At 38.0% G+C, this 14,524-nt stretch overlaps 1 protein-coding gene across 1 annotated transcript in view; it reads left to right on the top strand.

Annotated features, from left to right (window-relative positions):
- lrp1bb (low density lipoprotein receptor-related protein 1Bb) overlaps positions 1-14,524 on the top strand; it is a 245,433-nt gene that overhangs the window by 197,622 nt on the left and 33,287 nt on the right. Inside the window, exons 68-77 of the mRNA XM_041807111.1 lie at positions 4-110; positions 329-461; positions 2,208-2,330; positions 2,503-2,625; positions 5,242-5,382; positions 5,670-5,804; positions 7,726-7,845; positions 8,023-8,264; positions 9,518-9,741; positions 12,579-12,685. Coding sequence (XP_041663045.1) covers positions 4-110; positions 329-461; positions 2,208-2,330; positions 2,503-2,625; positions 5,242-5,382; positions 5,670-5,804; positions 7,726-7,845; positions 8,023-8,264; positions 9,518-9,741; positions 12,579-12,685 — 1,455 coding nt within the window. The remainder of the gene's footprint in view (positions 1-3; positions 111-328; positions 462-2,207; positions 2,331-2,502; positions 2,626-5,241; positions 5,383-5,669; positions 5,805-7,725; positions 7,846-8,022; positions 8,265-9,517; positions 9,742-12,578; positions 12,686-14,524) is intronic.

The raw sequence follows: 14,524 nt of genomic DNA, 5'->3' as shown, positions 1-14,524 counted from the left end.
CAGTGGTCCCTTCATGTTCTGTGAATGAATATGTGTGCGCCAGCGGAGGGTGTGTGTCAGCCAGCCTGCGGTGTGATGGACATGACAACTGCCTGGATGGCTCAGATGAGGTCAGTGCAGCTTCACGCGATTCATAAGGATCAACCAAAAATAATCTGTCTTTTGAGAAGTGCAGCTATACAGTAGTTTTGTGGTGAAGGGGCTGCTTGTCCAATCATAGATCAGCCCTGAGGAAAACATGAATCATTCAGTGTTTTGGAATCCTCTGATTGCTGACAACATCACTAGCTGGACAATTTTGATGATTTATGATGTTTTTTGCCATCAGATTGGCTGTGTGAAGGAATGCCGAGAAGATGAGTTTCTCTGTCTGAATCGTGCCCACTGCATCCCTCGGCGCTGGCGCTGTGATGATGTGCTGGACTGCATGGACCACAGTGACGAGGAAAACTGCAGCCAGGGTAAGGAGGCAGCCTAAACACATGTGCTAGCTCAAATCTGACTTTAAGATTTTAAGTCTCTATTTTATTCCATTAACCCTGTAAAAATCTACAGCTAGTTTAAATGTTTAGAGAAAACAACAGAGAATTATAGATTCATGCGAGTATGCAAATGTAAAAAAGCGGAGGTTTAGATTTAAAATTCAAGATAAGATCAGTGTTTCCCCTACCATTATATTAGGGGGGCGCCCCGCCACCTTCAAGGTTGAGTTAATAGTTAATTATATTTTCTCTATAGTGCCAGATCACAACAGATCACTTAAGGATACCTTTCCTATAGAGCAGGTCTATACCTTAAACAAACTAAATAACCCTATGTTATTTATCTTGTTTACATGAATGTATGTAATTTCTGAGTCCCGGTTTTCTGCTTGTTTCTTCTGACTCCATAACCGGAGCTGAGCAAACCCACACACTCACTGACCAGAGAGCCCCGCCCTCTCCTCCCCGTGTCAGAGCTGGGGTCTCATGTGTGCTGGGATGCTTTGACTTAATGTCACGAAAGTTCTAAGATGCAACTGGTTTATCCTCTAAATGTGCCTATGAACCAGTGTCCTGTTTGTTTTACATCTGAGTCTAGTTAAACGATCGCTGAATTTCGGCACAAGATTGCAGCAATTGTGTACATTTTGTCAAAGTCTTGCAACAAGTCTGCCACTTGTAATGCAGTAAAATCCTGCAATCCTCTGTATATCACACTGCAAACTGACAAACCGGTAGGAAACGTGGTTAAAATCAGCAACTGTTGGACTCATGTCTGTACCAACTCCCTCTTGATCTTCTGCCCACAGCAGACAGAAATACGCACCGCCCTTCACAGGTGTGTGGGGGCAGGTGTGCTGTGAATATCAGAGGGGATCAGTTCCTTTACAGGCTATGGCTGAGCAGCCCATCTGCGGGTCACCTGACAAGCATTTTATCATTCTAATACTGATTCATCCGGTATCAATAGACCGGTGGCAGTCCCTTTTGTCCTTTGATTCCTGGCGTGCATGTTTTTCATAGCACCTGACGCTATTGGTGATATTTAGGATCGTTATTTACGCTCTTAAATAAACCTCATCCACATGCAGATTACGACATAAACTCTTCAACCTTTATAAATGTAGGAGTATTGGCAAAAGATCACACAGGCTTAGAGACTACAGGAGGGGAGGAGACATGCAATGTGTGTGGATAATAACAGTGAAGAGAGGGAAGATGAGTAGATAAAGTCAGTAGAGGACAATCAGTCATCATAAAGCACATTTACCAAAATACGTCATCTTACCTTTTATAAATATGTTATATGTTACAATAAACTGTTTCTTAAAATATTAATGGGTTATTTATTTGTCAAATCTTTCAGATGTCAGACTCGTTTGCATGTGGGGAGTCCTTTTAGACAGAATAGGTAAACTTTAAACTTAATATTGGTCTGAAACAGTCCTAAAGTTACTCCTGACATGGCAGGAAGGCAAAAAAGTTCATTTCCATGCATGTGTCCTTTTGAGGCGCAGGCTCAACGGCTCAGGGAAACACTGAAGATGAAAGAAAGCAATCAATTTGTATTTTATAAATCAGAGCTGTCATGATGGATCATAAAGTTACGTCTTATCATTACTGTCCCACATGATGTTGATTTTCATACCCTCTGTTACACCCTAGGCACTGTTCTTCCTGGTTTTGCGAGTTAAATGTTTTTGGAACCATTCTGTTTGATTGCAGGTGCCTTCTTCTGCCGAGCTGATGAATTTATCTGCAACAACACGTTATGCAAACTCCACACATGGGTGTGTGACGGCAAGGACGACTGTGGAGATAACTCTGACGAAGACATAGACATGTGTGGTGGGTTGAAATTGTCACTTCCTTGGAACACATTTGATGCATATTTTATAAAGCACAACTTTTCTATTTTCCAAGGGGGAATATTTTATTGTCTTTTCTTCAGGATTTCAAAATGTTGTTTTTCTGTTTTGAAAGACATATCCATTAGTTTTTCATGTCCTGTCATCTCCAGCAAAGCTTCCCTGTCCGCCTACAAGGCCCTTCCGTTGCAGAAATGATCATGTGTGTCTACGTGCAGACCAAGTGTGCAACAAAGTGGATGACTGTGGTGACAACTCGGATGAAGAGGAGTGTGGTGAGCACACTTTTCTTTATGCAGCTTGATACTAATCAAAGCAATCACATTTAAAGTCATGGGTGATTTATTAAATGGTGGACTAGGGTTTGTAATCCTATAAAAACAATCCCTTGATGCTGTTGTCACCACAGGAATGCAAATATTCTTTTATTAAACTATGAGTGCTTAAAATATTAATTTGAGCTGGGATGTTTTGGTCATACTTTCTGTTGGCTGGAGATTTTTTATGAAGACAAAAAGATAAAACAAATCCTGACTACTGAATCCTTTACTTCCAAGCATATTGGAAACCTCCTGCCACTTTTAATCACATTTCCACATTGGAATTAAGTTGTTGAAATATGTTGTCTGAATAATAGAAATGCATGATTTAATTCTTTATTTTATAGATTTTATGTACAATTTTTTTAATCTGCATTACGTGTAAAGCTGATGTCCCTGACACAAAACCTCAGTACAAGCCTCCTGCAAAGGTGACAGAGAGCAGACTGGAAAGGAAGGGACAAATCACTTGTCTCATCTTTCATTCTTTCTTTCCCTCTTTCCTCCATGCATCTTCCTCTCCGAATTCATTGGTACATCCATTCATCTCTTACCTCACTCCATTACCCTTCACCGTTGTATGCATCATTCGACCATCCATCCTTTCAAACTCGCCTCAATATCGTTGCTTCCATCCACCTCTCCATCACTCAGTGGCGCCCCTCTCCTCCTTTTCGCTGCTATGCTGGAGTGGATATCAGATTTTTCTTTTACAAAAGCCATGGGAGACTGCTGTTCACTTAAATTTAAGTACAATGACAAGAAATAATGCAACATTACACAACAGTTAATGTAGGCTGAATAAATATCAAGCAGCTGTTATTTAAAGAAGAAAGAATTCTGACCCCCTCTGCTTTTATAATTTTTATTATGTTGCAGCCAGATGCTACAGTTGAAAAGATTCATACTCACGCTCATTAATCTACACTCGGGACCCCATCATGACAAACTAGAAAAATAATTGTAGAAATGTTTGCTAATGAATGAAAATTAGAAAAATTGATATATCACATTGACATAAGTTTTCAGATCCTTTTCAAACACACATGAAATTTATTTCGGGTTCCTCTGATTTCTCTTTGTCGTTGCTGAGATTTTTCTACACCTTGGGGAAGGCTAAATATTGGTGCACTGAAGGTTCCTAAGAATACAGTGGCTTCCATAATTCTCAAATGGAAGAAGTTTGGCACAACCAGGACTCATCCAAGAGCTGTAACATCAGGAGTGCCACACCCATTTCCTGAGAGGGGTGTGGTCAGGGGCGGAGTCAGTCAGCTAATTACCATATAACGCCACAGACACAAAAACAGCTCGTTCTAAGCAGGGCTGAAACAGAGGGGTTTTAGACATACAGAAATCCAATATTGGAGTAGGTTTTTTTTTCAGCAATAAACTTCACAGACATGTTTTGAGGACCTCTGAGAAGAATATAAACTTATCTTCAAAGGGTAAAATATGTCCCCCTTAAAGAATGAGGTTAATAAATAAAAAGACCTCAAGTGGCATAAGTCTGTTGGTCCAGCCTTACCCTCCACTAACTCATTAGTTTATGTGACCCAAATTTACAAGCATAATGTGAAAATATTTACAACAAAATATCTGGTGTAAATACTTGCAGAAATTTTGATACCTGCCAATATAGATATTTGCCTTTATAAGCTAATATCTGCCCATATCGATATCAGGCCAATAATACGGTGCATCCCAACTGCATCCCTTCACAGATTAGATGGAAGAATATCCTCAGTGCAAAACACATGGAAAAAAAAACTATTTTGCCTGGAGGAGAGTCTTCCATTTAACTAGTCTGCAATAAGCCAAGATCAGTGAAAGGCTGCAGCGATCCATCTCCACACAGGATCTCTGGAGCTCAGAGTGACCATGAGCCTCTTGGTGACCTCTCTTACAAAGACCCTTCTCCCCAGATAGCTCAGCTTGGCTGGGTTCTCAGCCTGGTTGGGTGTGTCAGTTCATGTCCCATCAATTAAATTTACCACAGGTGGACTCCTATCAAGGTGTAGAAACATCTCAGCAAAGATCAAGAGAAATGGTAGGAAACTGAGTTCTGTTGTTTTTGCAAAGGGTCTGAATACTTCTGTCAATGTGATATTTCAGTTTTTTAATTTTTCATAAAATTCTGTTTTCACTTTTTTCATGATGAGTAACTGAGTGTAGATTACTGAGAATAAAAATGTTATTTTTTTCTACTATAGCATCTGGCTGCAGCATATTAATTTATTTTTGAAAATCGCTGACTGATTGTGGGTTGTTAATATATAATCAGAGTTGATAAGCAGTTAACCAATCCAGGGCAATTTTAAAAAATAAAGGTTATCACATCCTGGCTTCTGCAGTCGTAGAGCAATGTAAGTAAAAGATCTTTGCATAGGTGAAAAAAAAAAACACTGTTCAAGTACAGTTGGTTTACCATGACTCAGATGAAAAATGCTTCAGTCGGTGCACACGTCAGATTCTGTCTTTTATTGCAGTGTCTTTTGATAGCATGTTCAGACATGAATATTTGGTTTTGAGCTGGTGTCTTTCTAACTGACTTTATATGTATTGAAGCAGAGGTGGTGGCAGGTAGACCTCGGCCTTGTGGGAAGACAGAGTTCACCTGCAGTAACAGACGCTGCATCCCTATCCAGCTGCAGTGTGACCTCTTCAGCGACTGCGGTGATGGGGGCTCTGATGAGCAGGACTGCAAGGCATGTAAGTACTGCACCCGCTGACTTTAGCTAACAGATGAAAGCACCTTTCAGGAGAGATGAAAAGTACAGAATGTCACCATGATGTCATCAGCGAGCTCAGCAACCTCCTCATTTTAAATGTGATGTTTTGTTATTTATGGAAATATATGCATGCCCATGTTTGAGATGTGTCTTGTATTGTTTGAAAGATGATGATGCCCTCTTGGCTTTTCCACATCAAAGGAAGAACACAGCAGGTGGCTAAGATGCACAAGACTGAAGTGTAATCAAAGTTCTGTTTATTTGTAGTTTCCAGTGGAGATGTGTGTGAAAAGAAAACAAATCCATGTGGAGAGGATGCTATTTGCAACCAGACAAATGCAAGTGCTATATGCCTGTGCAAACCTGGCTTCAAGAGGAACCTGAAAACTGGCCTGTGTGAAGGTAATGTAGAGTGAGTCATATTCTGGCTACAGATGTATTTCCATTAGAGTAAACAGTACAAAGATCCAAGCTCAGGTTAGGATATTTTCATCCTGAGTTGTTTTCAGCTGCTGTGATCCGGCCTCCTCATGCTCTGTGTCAATTCAAAATGTTTTTGACAAAATTCGTCAACGAGTCAGCATTAAAAGGCTGTACTGTAAATATACAAACTGATATTTTATTTAAAAAAAGAAACTAATTTGAATCCCACATACATTAACACTGATACTACAGTTCTCAGCATGGAATGGATGTAAATAATGAGGCTTTTTTAATGCGACAGAAACGTCAAAAATGTTGTTTCTAAAATTAACCCTGCATGATCCGACAAGCTCATCTTGTTGGAGAGATGTTTGTATCTCTCATATGTATATTGAACTAAAAAACTCCCTAGATATCTGCATTTTGAGTAATTTGAGTTTATAAATTCACCAGGAGGCCACCATGTTTTGGTCCACACTGGTAGTGTGATGTCACAGTGCTGCTGCACTCCTCGCTGTTCCTATGCAGTAATCACTGTTTCAGACTGGCAGCCAGTGTTAGGGCTGCATCTCAGTGATGATGCACGTCTCACACATGGAGAGTTTTTAAAATTTGAGGGTCTCTCCTATTCTTTCTTTTACCACAAGCGGTTATTGGTCAAACTAGACAGGAAAATGATCAATACAGAGTCATATTTACCTTGTTTTAGCAAATACAGTATGTACGTCCACATGGGTTGAACATTTTTGAATCTGTTTCTTGATGAACCAGATGAAGGCCACGAGCAAAAATGAGTCTGTTCAGTAAAGTTGTTCACTAAACTTCTACTCTCTATGAAGCTTTCTGTTTCCACATGGTTCAAAATGTTGCAGGTAAAGATAAACACAGTGTGAAACACTTCAATTTTGCGCTTTTCAAAGTAAAAGCCCACTTTAGCATGCCTTTGGAGAAATTCATATGTAAATAATGCCCTTATTTTGAAATGCTACTGGCACACTTCCACCATACACTTAATCCAGTCACCTGTAGGGAGGTTTATTGTGGTAAAACTTAGGAGGAATGACAGAGCTTTGACAGCAGGGAGACAACCACAGCAAACTTGAGTCTGATATGAAAGCTTTTATGGCTGCAAAACATGCTGTCAGTCTGGAAAACCGGTTACTGCATAGAAATGGGGAGTAGCGCTAGTGACGTCACAGTACCAGTGCGGACCAAAACATGGCGGCCTCCTGGTGAGTTTATAAACTCAAACTTACTCAAAATGCAGGTGTCTAGTGAGTTTTCTTGTTCATTATACATATGAGATACAAATATCTCTCCAACAAGATGAGCTTGTCGGATCATGCAGGGTTCCTTTTAACAAAAATGCAGTGGGCTGTACCCATCTAAATGAACCTCCTGACAGGATTTAGAGACTGGTGGCCCCCATGGTATAACGCTGAGATCAAAACAGCATCAGTTTTGGATAGACTTGTGTTGAAGTAATCAGTCGAAACAAAAATAATGTTGGGTAACATTTTAAATAACATACTGATAGCTGAGAAATGCATCTCTGAAACTGTGTGAAGAAGCATGGATGCTTGCTTTACCTGGTGTTGGTTTCCCTGTTTTTTTTTTTTTCTGCTACATTTTACCCCAGCGCCACAGTCATTTACTGTCTGCATATTCTCTAATTTCCTCTTTACTAATGGGACTTCACCAGTGCTTGTCATGGAGGAAATTAAAATAAGGTTTATCATTTTTTTCCTGGTTATGATGTCGTTAGCAAAGTCCCTTTTGGCCTAAATTTACTTATTTGTAACCCATTAGCTGAATGTTAATCGGATCTTATCTATGATGAAAATATTAATAACTTTTGTAAAATCACCTGTTCCTAAGTGAGCCCTCCTTCTTTCTCCAGAGATAAATGAATGTCTGCAGTTTGATGCATGTCCTCATTACTGCACAAACACAAAAGGATCTTTTAAGTGCACATGTGACCGAAATTACAAGGAAATCAATGGCAACTGTGTAGCAAAAGGTAGGATTTTTTAAGTCTTAATCCAATATGTACTGATGTGAAGATAAACATTAATGTTAAACCAAATTAAGTGTATTATTAAAATTATTTTTCACAGAATGTGCTTTTGTACAATCTTTAAAATGATTTGTCCTCATTTCCCATGCTATTTTTTTGTGTTCATCACTAACTTTGCAGGACCTGAGGAGCGAGTGCTCTACATTGCAAATGACACTGAAATCCGGAGTTTTGTGTATCCGTTTAACCAAAGCCAAGGACACAAAATTCTCACTCATATTGAGGACAATGCCCGTATCATTGGGATGGATGCGCTGTTTCACCACCAGAAGTTTATCTGGGCTACCCAGTTCAACCCTGGAGGAATTTTTTACAAAGACTCTCTTGAGAGAAGTCAAAGTAAAACAAATGTGAAGAACATTGTAAGTATATGTAAAGCTTGTTCCAGTTTATTTCAGCTGGGCAGCTAAGAAGTGTGGTTTGAAAAGTAAAAGTAATGCACACTGTGATTTTGTTTTGAAGAGAGGTTTTTTTTCCTTTTGATGAAGTTCATGAATCCCTAATCAATCCAAGTACTTCCACCGTGTCCCTGTTAAGTGATACAAATCTTTATTTGGGGTTTGTATGACAGGCCACTGTGTTGTGAACCACCTGGCCAAATTTCAGTCATGAAGAACGTGACTAAATTTATAAAATTAAGCTTCAAAATCATGAAAAATGAGGCAGTGAAATCTGCTCTAGGATGGTGTGGGCGTGTCTGTTGAATGAGCTGATTTACTGTTTTCTGGTACAAATCTCTGGGTGGCACGGTGACACAGGGGTTAGCACTGTTGCCTCACAGCAAGAAGAATCCTGGTTCGCTTCCCGGTCAGGGCCTTTCTGTGCAGAGTTTTCATGTTCTCCCCGTGCATGCATGGGTTCTCTCCGGGTACTCCGGCTTCCTCCCACCACCAAAAACATGCTCATTAGGTTAATTGGTGACTCTAAATTGCCCGTAGGTGTGAGGGTGAGCATGTCTGGTTGTCTGTCTCTATATGTCAGCTCTGGGATTGACTGGCGACCAGTCCAGGGTGTACCCCGCCTCTCGCCCGATGACAGCTGAGATAGGCTCCAGCCTCTCTGCGACCTGGAACGGAATAAGTGGTATAGAAAATGGACGGATGGTACAAATCTCTGTTATGATGCTTTTAATTACCCGTAGGTCACTGTGGCTGATAGATTTGGGGAATTTACCTCACAATGAACACAAACACATCACGTAGCTGGCTGTTAACTTTCGATGAAGGCAGTGACATCATGCTCAGAGATTTTATATCATTGCAGTGTAAGGGGGGAAGGGTAATTTCCCATCAAGACTGGGCTCCTGCATTAGCCCTCCTCAAATAAAACCAAGCCAGGAAAGAGGTGAACAACTTTCCAACTGTCACCCATAGATCTCAGTGTTTTCACATGCCTGCAGCATCCTTATTCCAACATATCTAGTGTGTTGAGCCACAAAGTCTGGATTTCACTTCATAGGGGCTTTAAGTTAAAAAGGGCTGTAACTGATAGCTTGCTCATGCTAAAAAAGTAGTTAATTAAATTGTTCATTTGTTTCATGAATTAAATTCACTTCTCAAAATGTATCAGTGCTGAAATAACTTTTAAGTATATCTGTGAATATTTTCTGTTGCAGTGTTCAGACTTTCGTCGACCAAGAGATGTTTCCGCTGACTGGATCACAGGCAATATTTACTGGACTGACCACTCTCGGATGCACTGGTTCAGTTATTACACAGCCCACTGGACAAAACTGCGATATTCCATAAATGTGGGACAACTTAAGGCACCAAACTGCACACGCTTGATTACCGACATAGCAGGGGAGCCTTATGCCATTGCAGTCAACCCAGCCAGAGGGTAGGTCAAGCATAATGTGGTCTGACTTACATTTCTCAGAGCACATTCTCTTGAGAAATGTTTGGTTTTTAAGAACATCCTGCTAAAGTGGTGTCTATTTTCATTCAGCATTGAGGTTAAGAAGTAGGATAATAAATCAGCCTCTTTAGAACCAACTACTATCAAAAATAAGGCAGCAAACTTATTTTGCATCACAAAATCATTTTTCCAAACAAAAACAGGAATGTGAAACAGCTATAGGAAATCTACATACATTCATTAGGATAGCTAATGAATATATTGCCCTTTGTTGTAAATGAAGCATTTCACTAACCACTAAATAAGCAGAGATACTCAGCTCAGTGTTAATTCCAACATGATATGAATTACTTCTGCTGCAGTAGAAAAGGCTAAAAATTTTTCATAACCCATTTCATAACATTTTACTTAATGTTTAACAGAGCAGCTTCATCAAGGGGATTTTCAACATGAGCAAAGCTATCAAAGACCCTAAAATAAAACTTGGAGGTTTATAAGTCGTCTTATCAGCCTTTAAATCCGTTTTATTTAATAGTTGGAAACAAAAAAAAAGGTATGCAGTATTTTATGGTTTGAGTTTTTTTTTTTATTTTTTTTATTACGTTGTTGAATATGGGACCAAAAAACTTAACTGGCAGATCATGTAGTCTCTTTTGTAGTTATTTTTTCCCCCATAATTTTTGTTCAACAAGAAAAAAATCATTGAGGGCATTTCTGCATTTTAAAGCCTTTCTCTCTTGAATTATTCAAAACACTAAATTTTATGCTTAAAACTTGAATCACCAAATTTAAAAAGTTCTTTGAACAACACTTGCAAGTACACACATTTTTTCTTTAATGCAGTCAGACTTTGTTGTTTAAATGAACTTTATTCACTTCTGTTGATGAAGAGAATAGTTTTCAAGTATTATTCAAAATGTTGTGAATTTTACAGCACATTCCACCAATCCTTTTTTCATCAAATACTAATGAGCAAAGACAATGCATTTTTACATGTCAGGTACACAACCTAAGTAAATAAGATAATGCATCATCCTGTAATTAACAAAAAAGTAATGAGCTTTAACACCAGTGTAGTATATAAATGTAACTGAGGCTAATTAGAGCTTTCCTATTAGGGCTGAACAATTTGGGAAAATAATCTAATTGTGTTTTTTTTTTGTTTGTTTGTTTGTTTGTTTGTTTGTTTTGCCATTTGATATGCGATTATTCCCTGTGTTCCTCATCATATTTATTTTCCAGCAAACATAAGCAATAAATCATTATACATAATAACCAACACAATATAAGATAAAACTAGTGCTGAACAATTCTTGAAAACATATCTAATTGTGATGATTTTGACTCATATTGCAAATTGGATATGAATCATTGTATTGAAGGGAATGATCATTTTGATGTCATCCTCATATTTAATCAGAAAAATTTACAAAAATGAAGAAAGTAGGATTTTTTTGTAATGTTTTCTAAAAACAATGGGTCATAAATGATTGCATGATATGAAATGCATAACATCTCTGCTGCAAAAAAAGTTTTAAACCATTTTTTTTTTTTAACTCAAATTTCAGGTTAAAGAAATATTGGAACTTCTGCGATTTAAAAATTGCACTAGGCCATATTGTGATTTAATCTAATTTTCGATTAATTACCTAACCCTGTTTCCTATGCAAACCAACTGTCAGAAACCTCCATATTTATAAAACAACATCTCATGCTGTTCTTTTGTGTCAATTCCAATAGTTAAAGCTATGTTTTAATTGGTGTTAATTTCAATGACTAAAACTAAGACTGAAACTGTTCATTGACTACCTTTTGTTTCATGAGAAAGACTCAACTAAGACTAACCAAAGATAGAGCCTTGATGACTACAGCGAACTAAAAGTAAGCTTAATTTTTGAAAGGATGACTAAAACTGGACTAAAATGGAATTTAGTTTTCGTTAGACATTCAGAATCTGCAATATTTCTCCACTGTGGGTAAATCTGTCAAAGTACAGTGCATCTGTAGCAGTAGAAAGCAGGGACCCCGTTTGGCAGGGTGCAGAGAACACTCTACCATGGTTTGGTACCAGATTTAGGCAAGGAAATAAAAGCTTGAACTAAAAGTAAAGACTAAAATGTGAGGATTTTTTATGGACTAAAACTAGACTAAAACTAAAAAGGATAGAAATGACTAAAAATGTGACTAAAACTAAAAGGCATTTCATCTAAAGACTGAGACTAAAATTAAAAATAGCTGTCAGAATTACCACTGCTTCAATGTAAAAGCATTGGGTGTCAGATGCATGCACATTTTTCTACAAACTGAGGAAATGAAAACTGTACGGCATCTCTATCCATCAAATTATATGCTGATCTGTTTGTGTAAGATGGAAAGAAGTGATGGGCGTCCCACATTACTCTCCCTGCCAAAAGTTCAACTAAGTATCTAGCTTGTAAAGTTTGCATAAGAGCCTCCAGGATGTAGATTTTTTTTTTTTTTTTAAGTTGAAGTTCTGGACCCTTAGTTAAGAGTTTATCATATAATATTAAAGAATTCCTGAATATAATTTTATATCATGCAAATCTCTTTTTTCAGTCCAAATTCACCTATTTTTTTTAAGAGGCATGCTAGTAACTTAATTGTTTGAAAAGATCTTGTCAGTTCAGGTTTTTATTCCATTGGAAGATATGACTTACTCTATTGTTTCATCCTTGTTTTCTTAGGCTTTATAAGAATTCAGAGAAGACATTTTCAGACTATAAGATCCAGAGGCATAGGTCAGTGTACAAAGTTTATGAATTAGCCAAAGGTGCTGTATTTCTCTTTGTCTGTTGCAGGATGATGTACTGGAGTGTAATAGGTGATCACTCTCATATTGAGGAATCAGCCATGGATGGCTCCTTACGCAGGGTCCTACTGGAGAAAAATCTTAGGAGACCAACTGGTAGGTGTCATATTTTCTGTACATGGTTCTCTGTCACTTTGATAAGAGCCCTCTAATGAAAATCAAGCTTTTAACTTGTTAGCATGTCCATATGGTGTTTTTCATTTGCTCTGGAGCATATGTCAGGAGCATAACAGGCAATCAAGTCAAGGCTGAGCACTTATTCTTAAAACTACCATAAAGCCTAAAAAAGAAAAACTGTTAAGACAAGCATGATCCTGTCAGCCAGCAGCAGCTATTGTGAAACAAGAGGTATCAGAATAAGCCAGGTGTATCTGAGTTTTATTTTCATGCAAGTTAAGTTTCACTGTCACTTTATCTTGTTTGAACTGCCAGTGCGGTCTAAGGTTTATCTAACATTAGCATATCATTATCCATCTAATAATGTATTCTGGACAAAAGCTGTTATATTCTATCTCATATTCTATCATTAAACATCTGACATTGCACAGAGCTTAACTAAGATTATACCCTTACTCTGATGTGTCAGCTCAGCTCAGGCTACAAAGCATGTGGCAGGGGGTTGGTATGGGTGTTTCTTAAATGGGTAAGTAGGGTGGTGTAAGTTGTGCATATTCATTTTCAATAAATAGATGACAGTATCAATATCAAGATATTGGACACAAAGTTTCTCTCAGTGGAATAACGGTCAGCATGTAAATGTGTACGTGGTTTAATGGGTTGTTGGGCACTTTTTCAGATCCTCCACTATTATTGAGTAAATGTGTGTAAAAGGGTTAATGCAGCATGCATTGTAAAGACCTTCTTGGAAGACTAGAGAGACTATATGCATAGTCCATTTCCATTATCAATACTCATTCTGCAGCTCAAAATAGAAAAAGACAATATTTTGTCATACTTGCATACAATCCTCTTAACTACAGAAATGCATAAATAATTCACCTTATTTTATTGCTGCAGGAGGGTGAGCATCATGTCTCATGTCCTGTCGTCAGAGTCATAACTTGAGCCTGGTTGTGTTTTTTTCCTTCATGGCTTGCTTGCACTGATCTAAAGTGATTTTTATAGCCTAAAGGATAGTTGCAGTATGTTTACATTTGAAGATAACTTCTTAGTGAGCTTTGCCTTTAGGCTCAGCACTGTAAGGTTAGACTGTCACATCATGTTAGCCTTCACAATGTTTATTGCAACAGAAAGATGATATACCATTTTAATTTTTCTATATCAGAGTGTCTTCAGGGTCTTTAAAAGTATTCAAAGTTGATAAATCAATGTAGAGTAAAACAAGGCTTTTAAAAAGCCTTAGAAGGTCTTAAATATAAGACTATAATGTCTTTAAAATTTTTAACTGTTTTCAGTTTAAGTCAAAAGATATGGTGGGCTAGAGTCTCTGCCTTTGTTTTTAGATTTAAAGCCAAAGTGAGATTCTGATTGATCTCTACCAGATCTGACATGAGTCTGTTTAGTGCATCCTTAAAGCTCCACTGTGTCCCTGGCTAGCAAATTAACTATGCCTAGTATATAGTATTATATATAGTATTATAGTATAATACTAGCACAGAGTCTGTTAATGTTGGCACCTCTAGTATCTCAAAGATTCCCATATTATTAACAAATACTACCTACATTTCAATCAGGAGAGACTTAATACAAGTTTGAAAATCATTTATTTTACAAATTGAATGAAAGAGAATTGTGCAAAATCATTGGCAATTAGACTCAACCGTGATGATATCATGTATTTGAAGGGGTAGTTAGGCCTACCTTGGAGTCTAGTTACTTGTGGTGGTGTTGAGAGATGCAGGATCAGATGAGGAGTAGACTTCTGAGAAACTGCCCAGGAATGCAGGATAAGATGAGCAGACCTGTAAGGATCTG

Source organism: Cheilinus undulatus, linkage group 15, assembly GCF_018320785.1.
Source record: "Cheilinus undulatus linkage group 15, ASM1832078v1, whole genome shotgun sequence".
NCBI lineage: Eukaryota > Metazoa > Chordata > Actinopteri > Labriformes > Labridae > Cheilinus > Cheilinus undulatus.
The sequence above is the reverse complement of the archived record's forward strand: the minus strand, read 5'-3'. Positions and strand labels throughout refer to the sequence as shown.